Source organism: Vanessa tameamea, chromosome 20, assembly GCF_037043105.1.
Source record: "Vanessa tameamea isolate UH-Manoa-2023 chromosome 20, ilVanTame1 primary haplotype, whole genome shotgun sequence".
Lineage (NCBI taxonomy): Eukaryota > Metazoa > Arthropoda > Insecta > Lepidoptera > Nymphalidae > Vanessa > Vanessa tameamea.
The window spans coordinates 3,851,607-3,863,231 of NC_087328.1; the positions used below are offsets into that span (position 1 = coordinate 3,851,607).

At 34.8% G+C, this 11,625-nt stretch overlaps 1 protein-coding gene across 4 annotated transcripts; it reads left to right on the plus strand.

The window, feature by feature from the left end:
- The first annotated feature begins 360 nt into the window (after nt 1-360).
- On the plus strand, nt 361-11,625 carry Med (Medea). Of its 4 annotated transcripts, none has more exons than XM_026629491.2 (14): nt 361-521; nt 896-1,134; nt 1,429-1,603; nt 2,675-2,884; nt 2,989-3,468; nt 3,597-3,716; nt 3,825-3,971; nt 4,324-4,422; nt 4,918-5,048; nt 5,558-5,649; nt 5,853-6,021; nt 6,434-6,560; nt 7,115-7,259; nt 7,838-11,625. In XM_026629491.2, the coding sequence occupies exons 2-14, from the start codon at nt 898-900 to the stop codon at nt 7,905-7,907; spliced, it is 2,202 nt and encodes a 733-aa protein (XP_026485276.2). In that variant the 5' UTR covers nt 361-521; nt 896-897; the 3' UTR covers nt 7,908-11,625. The 4 variants fall into 4 exon arrangements, with proteins under 4 accessions (XP_026485276.2, XP_026485277.2, XP_064074137.1 ...); XM_026629492.2 differs by having other exon boundaries at nt 3,609-3,716; XM_064218067.1 differs by having other exon boundaries at nt 2,684-2,884.

Below are 11,625 nucleotides of genomic sequence, written 5' to 3' on the forward strand. Positions count from 1 at the left end.
TCATATGATGTTTTATAACACTAAATTGAATCGATGATTAAAAAAAAGTTGTTCTTAATTTTATATAAATATGAAAAGTGTCTTTATTATGTTATAACTAATTGAGCGAATTATTTACAAAATATAGTTTAATTGGTTTCATGTTTTGATTCATCAAAATGTTTTTGTTTTTAAATCGAAAATAATAATGAATACTTAATTAATGCGAATGGCTATATCATATAAAATAAAGAGCAATTTTTAGTATTTATTACAAATAAAAATATTAAAAACGTCCACTTACTACTTACTCACTTTTATGTGCATCGAATTGTTCTTTGGCTCTTTGCTATACATAGTTTTTCTGAGTTTCTACTATTTCTAGTTTCTCTATTGACTATGGATTGTTAAAATGTCGTGTTCTGTTTTGGTATCATCTCGCAATAAAGGAAATCAATTTTCATAATATATCCATGAATTTAAAATTATACATTACGCGTTTTACATATGAAAAATTGAAGAATTTTAAATCTAATCAGCAGGTAATTGTGTGAACTGTCTGAGTTTCGAGTATCGCATATATTACGGAAATGATTATTATATTTTCTAATGATCTATTAATTTATATAGATTATTAATTATAATGGTTTTAGTGTTATGTGTTTTTAAATACTTAAAGCGGTGTGATTGTTGATATTGTAGTAAATTAGTTTAATAACTGCATTTTGTATGAAGACTTAGTAATTATTCAACTGATATAAATAGACGGATAATTTCAATAATGTTATTACAAATACGTTTGTGTAATTAATACATTAATACGCTTGAAATATGTACAGGTCTTTAACTATATATATTTTAGATTAATTTCTAGGTATAAACAAAATATATAGATATATTTTGATTATATTTGCAGTCATGAATACTACAGCCCCAACTTCGGCTGATGCCTGCCTGAGTATAGTTCACTCCCTGATGTGCCACAGGCAAGGGGGTGAAAGCGAGGGTTTCTCAAAAAGAGCTATCGAGTCATTAGTCAAGAAATTGAAAGAAAAACGAGATGAATTAGATTCATTGATCACAGCTATAACAACAAATGGTGCCCATCCAAGCAAATGTGTTACCATTCAGCGAACTTTGGATGGACGTTTACAGGTAATCCTTTAAATACAGACTTCTGTCAAGATCTACAATCTTATATATATAATAAGAAAGTCTTTAAATTGTGATTGCATTTGTTATGATGTCTTAAACTATTGAGAGATTATTATAGATATTTTTTGTAACAATATTATTATTTATGTATTTGGTCAAATTTTAACAAAAATTAACAAATTACTAAATATAGCAATAAAAAAAACCAAATCTGGCATATAGTATGTTGTCCGTAATAAATTATTACTATTGCGTATTATATAAGTAACATTACTTCTTTATGAATTATTTTAGGTTGCAGGAAGAAAGGGTTTCCCTCATGTGATCTATGCTCGTATCTGGCGGTGGCCGGATCTCCATAAGAATGAACTTAAACATGTTAAGTTCTGTCAGTTTGCATTTGACCTTAAATGTGATTCAGTTTGTGTTAATCCTTATCATTATGAACGAGTTGTATCTCCTGGAATTGGTGAGTTCTTACTTTTAAAATATAACACTTCATTTTTAGGCATAGCTATGAGTTTTACATAGTATATAGTTTATAATTACCTTTTTATGAGATAATAAAAATTACAACCATTAAACATCCGCCGGCTGGGCTAACACCTTCTCTTTTTCAAGGACAAGGTTAGGAGTTATCTCTACAATGCTGCTCCAATGTGTATTTGTGAATCCAGATATGGCAGATTTCATCTAACACCTGTGTTTCCTCACAATATTTTCTTTACTGCTGAGAATGAGATAACATAAATTGTACATGCAAGCTATTGGTTCTTCCCTAGCTTTGAAGCAAATGTTTGATTCATATTCAGGTGTTCTAACCACTGCCCTCATTGCCCTTACTTATATAATATATTTATATTATATTGGTGTATATGGAAGTGTAATTTTTGGTATATTTTGTCCTACATAAAACTAGAGTTTGTTGGAAAAAGTAGATCTCAGAAGGTACATTTCTGATAAAATTTTAATATAATGATGTGTGAATTTCCATGTATTGAAATAGTATAAAGACTAAATAATTGCAATCAAAGCCGTGGTGTGGAGTAGTTATATTTAATGCAGGTGAAACTGTATGAATAGGCCACTTTTTTCATATAAACCTGTATACAAAAACCCTTTTTGTTACAATGTTGTGATCTTACTTGCTATAAAAAAAGTTCCAATGAAAATACTATTTAACTAGTATTAAGCCTAGCAGTAGTTTACACCATTACTTTACTTTGGTTTACTTGGTAAGTAACCTATATAAGTTAAAGTACAATTGACAGATGTTATTACCCATGGATTTTAGTAGATGATGTAAGTTTTATAAAACTTCAAGTTAATATCTAAAATACAATATCTAAATTTAAACTTAAGTAGTAAGCAATATATAAATCTGAAATATTATATATATTTGTAATGTACACATATGTTCTTGGTGACTTGATTTTTGACATGTCACTTTATATATAGAGAGCATTGATATATATTAATAACATTGCCTCTTTCCTTTGTGTGTAACAACAAACTCTTTGAGTAAAACCATTTGTTTTAGATCTCTCAGGACTCACACTTCAGTCCGGACCTAGTCGATTAGTCAAAGATGAGTATACAGCAGGTCTAAGCGGTAATGGAATGGACATGGATACTGGCGAGTTGGTGACCATCCAGCATCATGCTACAAGCCCGAGACATCACCACTCTACCATACCTCACCATCATCAGCAATTTCAAACTACAAATATTATTATAAATCAAGGCCAGAGTAAGATACCAATGCATTGTGTTATTTTTTTTTATTTTGTTTACCATGTGTGTGTTTAATTTGCGATGCATGTTAATTTTCTTTTGCATTTTTCATTTCATTAGCGCCCGATGGCGTTGCGAATATGTTTTCTGCTACGCACGGCTCGCGAACCCCATTACGACCCGGAGCACCGTTGGCCCCACCCCAAATGGTACATTCACCTGGCAATCAAATGATCACAAATCATTCTGGTGGCCAAATGCCTGGTACTCAACAAATGGGTCCGGGTACACCCCAAATGGCACCCGGTACTCCTCAAATGGGGCCGGGAGCTCCTCAAATGGGACCGGGAACTCCTCAAATGGGGCCAGGAACTCCACAAATGGGGACAAACGTACCACAGATGGCTTCGCCGCGATTAGCATCTGCGCCTAACCAGATGTCCCCAGGAACCCCACAAATGCCAAACATAAGCCAGGGAATGTCAATACCGAGCCCGCAACAGATGGCAATGGCGCAACAAAGAGCTATAGCCCCTAAGTTGGAACCACCCGATACAATGGACGCTCGCGCGATGTGGCTGCCAAAGAGAATGAATCATTGTAAGCTTATGTATTTATTTTGCACTTTATTTTTAAAGGCTGACCACATTTGATTTCTTTTTGTGTTTATATGTTGTTTGGTGTTCTTGTACCTTGTTCCATTTTGTACTTTTCTTGATCATTTTCAGCTGCTATGCCAGTCAGTATGTCACCGGGTGGTACAACACCATTACTAGACGGTTCAAACAACACATTCTTCACTACAGAGCAGACAGCTACCGACACACAAATGACACAAACATTACCAGGTAAAATATTGATCATAACACATTATTTAATCAAATCATCAAATCTATATATGTGACTTTATTAATATAATTTTTATCTGTTTTTTTTTAAAGATAGTTTGATTTCAGCCGGAACAGCAGCAGTGTCTGCAGTGTCGGCGGTACCAGTGACAGTAGTATCGGCTATGCCCACTGAGCCTCAGCAGAATGGCTTTTCTGCGGGCAGTCCTGCTCCTCAGCAGAGTCCAGTCCCTCATCGTACACAGCACCAACAGGGTAAGAAGTATTGAAAATCAAATGTAGCACACTATTGACTAAGAAAGTTAGGTAGGGAAAGTGAGTAAAAACATTTCATATGTACATATTGCGGGGTAATTACTTCCCCAAAATTATGGGTAAATATGGTACGGTGTTTTGACACTTGTCTCAATTAGACAATTTCCGTTATATCGTAATTTCACTGCACTCGATAGATTAAATTGTAAATAAATATAGTATAGTATTAGCACAAACTTTCAGTCACTTTAGATGGTTAAAATAATAATTTAATTAGAGTATCGGACTGTTTGCTATTTTATATAAACATAGTAATGTTGTGAGTGATCTTCACGCTGTGGGCACGTTTCAGGTACGTGGACGGGCAACAACACGCTGACGTACACGCAGAGCCTGGCGCCCCCGCCCGCCGCGCCGCCCGTGGACGCGCCCGCGCACCACCACCACTACTGTGAGTACTCGGGGCTATATCTTTATAATATAAAGAAATCTGTGTTTGTTTTTATTCATCTTAGCTCTCAGCACTGTACATAAAACATTGTATGCGTTTGAAGGAAATCTAATACCGCATTCGCCTGAGTGACTAAGCAAGACGCGAGGCGAATCACGAGCACGCATGTGAAAATGGGATATTAGACATGAATCAATACCAGCATTGGATTCGTTTAGGGATTTAGGAAGGAAAAGTCCTCTTTAATTGTAACTGCAATGGAATGGACCCCGAGCCTAAATCCAGGCGCTTTTTTCTTAGAAGTATTATTTTAATGAATAATAAGATTAATTAAATAATTTAGTCTTTATAAACTTTAAAATTTTTATTGGATGTATAATGTGTATTTGTATAATGATTTTACGTTTAAATAAATAATATAATATGATATTTTGTGAGAAGAATGTAAGGTAAGTATAAGACATGAAATAAAATAGCAATATTTAACCTTTGCAGACAATGGAAACCCTGGTGGTCTTCTATCAAGTCAGCCTGCCCCAGAGTATTGGTGCTCGGTTGCTTACTTTGAGCTGGACACTCAAGTGGGGGAAACATTCAAAGTGCCCTCCAGTCGGCCTAATGTTACTGTGAGTTTGTATCTATTCTTACTATATGGTTAATTTACATTTACCTTATAATTTATATTAAGCTTATGTTGAATAATTACTTATACACAAGACATTATTTTGTACAAGATTATAGAGATAGATGATAAAAAAACTTGGAAGTTTCGGTAATTTCCAAGGTCATGTCATAACATTTTTCACCCATCAAACTACATATAGTTTGATGAGTGAAAAACAATAACTATTGACTTTCTTGCCAGTTCTTCTTAGTAAAATCTACTTATATATATATCTTTATATAAATAAAGAATATTATTTTGATTATATATATGTATATTTTATTTGTAATAATAATAAGCTTATATTAAGCTTTACATTGTCACAAGTGACACATCATAGCTTGTTTTTTGATAAATTTAAATGTATTTTCAATTAAATGCAAGAGGTCATCAATCAGACCATTATGGTTTTTTGTTTATTTTACTCCAATTGTAAACAGATTTTTATCATTGGTTACGTTTTGTTTTCAGGTCGATGGCTACGTGGATCCCTCCGGCGGGAACAGATTCTGTTTAGGTGCTCTCAGTAATGTCCACAGAACAGAGCAGAGTGAGCGTGCAAGGTGAGTTATGATGACATGAACATTCACATTATGCATAATATTATGCAATTATTGTATGATTAGGTATTTAAAAAAAAGTATAATTTTTTTTTATATAAACTATATAGATTATTTAGACACAAAAGGTGAAATCTCGATGTTCTAAATCTCAAAAATTTTATTAACGCAACAGTCCGCTAACCTTGTACCGTGTATATCCGCAGACTGCACATCGGCAAGGGCGTGCAGCTGGACCTGCGCGGCGAGGGCGACGTGTGGCTGCGCTGCCTGTCGGACCACTCGGTGTTCGTGCAGTCCTACTACCTGGACCGCGAGGCGGGCCGCGCGCCCGGCGACGCCGTGCACAAGATCTACCCCTCCGCCTGCATCAAGGTGCGGTACTGATCTGGCCTAACCCAAGTGTTTCATTTATCTTTTACTATTTTGAAAGATTGTAGTTTGTGTGTATGTCGAACGCTCGATTAGTGTCTTCTTTTAGTAACGGAAGATCTGATACAAACAAAATCGCCATAGAGCTCTCTGGACTTAAGCTTCTTATAGTTATTACATAAATACAAATTATCTTAACCAATAAAAAAAATACTCCCTATTTACCAATAGGCTATAGATATCTATCCATTCATTTCATTTGCTATCTCTGCTTTTAGTCATCTCTCACACAATGCACTTTTGAAAGTGTCTTCGTGAGTGAAAATAGATAGATTTATACCTATGGGCCTAAACCATCTCTCATCTGCCCGATGCAAAATCAGACATGATACAGCAATGGTCCGTTCCGTGGCAGGTGTTCGACCTGCGGCAGTGCCACCGGCAGATGCAGACGCAGGCGGCCACGGCGCAGGCCGCCGCCGCCGCGCAGGCCGCCGCCGTCGCCGGACACATCCAGCCCGCGCACCCCGGGATGAACAAGTGTGAGTTACTCTCGTGCTACCAGTAAGAACCAAGTCGGCGGTCAGTCTCGAGGCAGACCAGCCACTACTCAGGACATATACACAGCCAGACTACTACGCAGGACACTATATTCCCTGCCTCTCATAATCCGACGGGACGGCAAGTCCGACACGACTTTTAGACGTGCTCTCCGAGGCACTCCGGTGTTCGAACTGCGACTCCGTTCTGTTACTGAGATCTTTTCGATACCAAAAGCCAATAACTTTCGAATCTTCGGAATACTTCGGAATCTGCAGCCTTATATCTGGCCACTAGACCAACGAGGCAATAAATGCAACCAGTATTTTCTTGTACATGATATGTATTTATAATTAATCTCGTCTTCGGCATCGAATGAAAACTTTATTGTATTGGATACATGGCTGTCACATGTGTATGTAATAACTTTATTTAAACAGTTCGCGGTATATTTTAAATCCATCTACTTAAGAGGAGAGGATGCCTTTGCCCAGCAGTGGGATTTATTCGGGATCCGTTCTTTTATACCGTAACTTTACCATTTCAACTGTTGTAGGTTTATCAGCGGCGGCTGGCATCGGCGTTGATGACCTGCGACGGCTGTGCATCGTGAGGTTGTCGTTTGTCAAGGGCTGGGGACCGGACTACCCGCGTACCTCCATCAAGGAGACGCCATGCTGGGTTGAGGTGCATCTGCACAGGTTTGTATTATACGAGTCTTTAATATCTCATTAACAAGAAACTTGGTAGAAATAATTTCTAAAAAGCTTGTCTAACTTACCTCAATATATTTATTTTATTTTATTGAATTTGGATTCGGATAAATAAAGATTATTTGATTCAGCGTTATTTTGAATACAAAAACCAGTTTTTGAAGTTCGGTTATCCTTTTTCGCGGTTTGTCAACCGGATTTCTTTACTTTTTGGTAACTTTTGACGAGCTTTAATATTATCTGTAAAAATTGGGAAAATAGTAGATAAAAAGTTCGAAACATTTATATAATACTAATTGTTGTCCGTGTATTCGCTATTCGCTTTCGCTTCGCGAAGTCCTTCCTTGTAGTTCAAGCTTACTTCATACCAAATTTCATACAATTCGGTTGAGTGGTTTGGCCGTGAAAGAGCAACAGACATTCAGTCAGACAGAAAGTTACATTAGAATTTATAATATTAGTATATGTTGTATAATGTTCTTACTTACCATAATTTTCAATAATTATTATCGTCAAATTTCGAACAATACTAACATATTATACAAATATTGTTGTTTTTTTACCAGAGCGCTGCAACTGTTGGACGAGGTGCTGCACACGATGCCGATCGACGGTCCGCGGTCGAACATCGAGTAGGAGTTGATCGGCTTCTTTTGAGGCCTTCGAGCGACTCCGCACAGCCTGGCGCCTTCGCCGGTACACTGCTCAAACTACCCTCTTTACCCCTCCACTTTGTATACCTTACCCCCTCTGATCATTTCGACGTAAATCTGTTACACGTGATATGGTAACATCGATTACCCTCCAGTAATTTAGTGTATAGTTTTTTTAACGAAGAAACACTGCAAGACATTAGATTCTATTTGTTTTCATGGTATAATTAATTAATGCAAGTCAGAATACTTAATATTGCATTTTAAAATGTTTTTATTAATCCTTATTTGCTATATATACGATATATTAATAGTTTATATAGCATATTTTTGTACGTCCCACATCCTTCCTACCTAGTCTAACTTTGTCCTCTTGATGTATCGAAGAGCAAAAGCACACAATGGAGAGTGCATAATGAACCTTAGTGCTATGATCTTAAAGATGCTTTTCCCTCGAGCGGTGTCTCGAACGCAACCAGGCGAAATGTGCAAGTTTGTTTAGTGAAGTAAAGTGTCAAGGATTGAGTATAATGTTGAACGGTTCACAGAGCTGGATATTTATGTTTAGTATTGTCATATGATTAGCATTTATATATTTGTTAATTATTTTTACGTTGTATTTTAGTATAGATACGTTTCGGCTAAAACCGTCTTCCAAAAGATTATTATATTTTTTTTCATTTTCGTCTTCCTTTTTCTAAATTGTTATCATAAAATGGTCTGGTTATATTTTGTACGGTAAGGATTGTTGATTGGAAACAAACGTTGCACATTGTATTAAGGCGCATTCGCTCGCGTTTATATAAAAAGGTGAACTATACTTGATGTCTTGTATCTATTTTACAACGTAGATCAGATTAGAATGTAACATAGCACCAGTATTGATATGAAATGGACTAAAGAACATATAGAACTGATCTCAGTATATTTTTCACAAATCCTAATTGAATTATCGTTAATAATACTTAAGTAAGATATTAGTGATATGCATATATATGTTGTAAAGTTATACGAATTTTAGTAACAGCGATACCAAATTAAGGCATTTTTTTTTTTATATAATTTAGATTAAATATAACAAGACATGATTATGGTTCAACTTGAAAGAAGCCAAATAGTAATTAGCTTTCGATAGACGTAAGCTAAAGTACCGCGGTTAAGTTTATACAGTAATTTATGATATTTAGGTATAGATATATTTTTAAGTGATATGATATACGCGGCGCAGGAAGGCTGTATTTTGTTAGCGGGAGGAACTGCACGCTGGGGTTGCGTGAAGCGTTACGAGTCAACAAATGTATGATATAATTAAAGAACTTGCCATATAAAAAAAAAATATATATATATATAAATTAAATTACATTTGTGTTGCCATGAAATGGTAAAATAAGACGAATTCGATTTATTATTGCGGTTATTAAAATGATTTATAACAGATTAAATGAAATGTTTAGTAATGACACACGCAACCTCGTCGTTAGTGATGATCTGTGATGTGCTAACAAAAGGAAAAATAGGATAGGTCGCGTAATCGATTCGATGAACTTAGATATTAAGCCAAATGACATATTTTGTGTACGAGAGTTAAATGTTTAAGGATATAAATGTATGTCGTGTTTTTGGAACTTTGAAATATTTGAGATTTTCCTTTTCGTTTGCTATGTAATGTAGATTTGCTTTAATTTTTATTTTTAAATACTTCTCAGTTTTATATGTGTTGAATTGTAATACTGTTAGTGAGGTGTTGCGATTTTTTTTTTTTTATATTGATTATTTTATTTTAAAGATTTGTATGATGTTGTAGGTCTCACCTACTTTTAAGCTTTTTATAATGTTTTACTTTTGTCTCATTTTATGTAACAGTTTTTTTTTTTTTTTTTTGTATTTCGTATAATATTGCACGATTTCGCCTACTGGACGAATATCATCACAAATTATATTATTTATTGTTTATTCGTTGTTCACAATATTAATATTGTTACCAAATCATTTTTGAAATTTGTATGTGCAAGTGTATATAGTACGAGTACTAAATATGATATTTTTAATAACATTGTGACGTGTGGCGGTCGGCCGGCTGGGACGAACGATGGCCGCGTATCGGTACTTAGGAATTATACCCATTCAAATGTTCTCTTAAGGAGTTTTCACGAAGGATAAATAAAAAATAAGTGACAATCGAAAATACCTCTGTAAAGTGATCAAAAAAAAGGATTCAAAGGGTTTTTAGATTTTAATAAGTGGTAAGGTTTTAATGATGTTAATGTTTTGAATAATATTTGACAAATTCTACATACCACAGTTGGACTTGACGTCGATCACGCTCGTTTTGTCGAAGCGATCGTTTCATGAAACACATGCGTGAATAATTATTACCTTATACATACATCTGTAGAATACTAAGAGATTTTTTACTCTGTAATTGAAAATCTAACGAACAAAATACGCTACTGTCTGAATATATAAGTTATTTTTTATTATACGAAAGAATAATTTAATCATTGTTTCAATATTATTGGGAATGCTTTCGTGATGTAATTGCTTCAATCCGTGTGGACTTTATAACTCATAGCGATCATCTATAAAGACTAACCGAGTGTTCATTGTTTATCATAAACCATAAACGAGAATTAATATCTTAATTTTGGAACGCGTTCATAATTGACTGCCCCGGTATTCAATACTTAAAATGAGATGAGCTGATAGTTGACAAATGACATATTCTCTAGAATCTTCCACAAGCGCTTACCTGTCCTCTCCCTACTTCACATAAAAAAAATCCTTTAATGTAAATTTCATAATTATTTGGGTAATAATTTTGTAACGACTCAGTACGACAGACACATATTTGAACATTTATAATATTAGCAACTGAAGATGTCTCGCTAGACAAGTCGAGATAGTATGGTAACGAATAGTCTGTCAGACTCGGATTAATTATCTGGTGTGATTAATGAGTATCCTTGCAATAAAACGCGCCTTCGCTAGTGAATACATTTATACCGTCTCGGTAAATGGTGAGAGATACGTACTAATAGAAATTCCACCTTGATTTTCATGTCATAAGTCATTATATCTTCAAAGGATTTCATTTTGGAAGATGGCATAGCAAACTTGTAAAGGTTGTGACTGTTGTGAATTAACATGATATTTAAACAATATTATGTATTTTATGAAACGATTCGATTCGACTTAATCTAAAATCATTCAATGTACTACCCCAACAAAGTAATTAGACATGCTGAAATGCATTAATTGTATCACCGTTTCGAAAAGTGATCGTTGTGTGTATAGCCTCGTCTGCGTAGATTGTCTACTTATTTTGGTCGGGTATCGTTTTGAGCAGTGTGACAGTTATTGGATATAGATATAGTAAGTTGGGTATCGTTAATAACTAAATATCCGGAGTTTAAGTATGAAATGATGTTTATAAATGTCTATTGGGAAACGTAATGCAGTTTGGCTATTTGGTATATTTTTCGGATATTCGCAAAGCGAAAAAAATTCTATAACTGTTTAAGAGACTAATGTATCAACTTGATTATTTGTACGACGTTTTGTACGTGATTTTGTTTTCAATGTTTCTTTTCTCATATCGTAAGGAGAATTACCGCACACGGTGAAACGTAGCCTTAAGTGCATACTTTAAGAGTGACTATAAACTATGGAACAGAAATGAATATAAAGGTTATTCCTCTAAA

What these genes read in the sequence shown, in the direction of transcription:
- Med (XM_026629491.2), top strand. Translation starts at nt 898, where the DNA reads ATGAATACTACAGCCCCAACTTCGGCTGATGCCTGCCTGAGTATAGTT. An exon ending in TCGTACACAGCACCAACAGG is followed by an intron (nt 3,972 to 4,323) that starts GTAAGAAGTATT and finishes GGCACGTTTCAG; the next exon opens with GTACGTGGACGGGCAACAAC. An exon ending in GTTGAGGTGCATCTGCACAG is followed by an intron (nt 7,260 to 7,837) that starts GTTTGTATTATA and finishes TTTTTTTACCAG; the next exon opens with AGCGCTGCAACTGTTGGACG.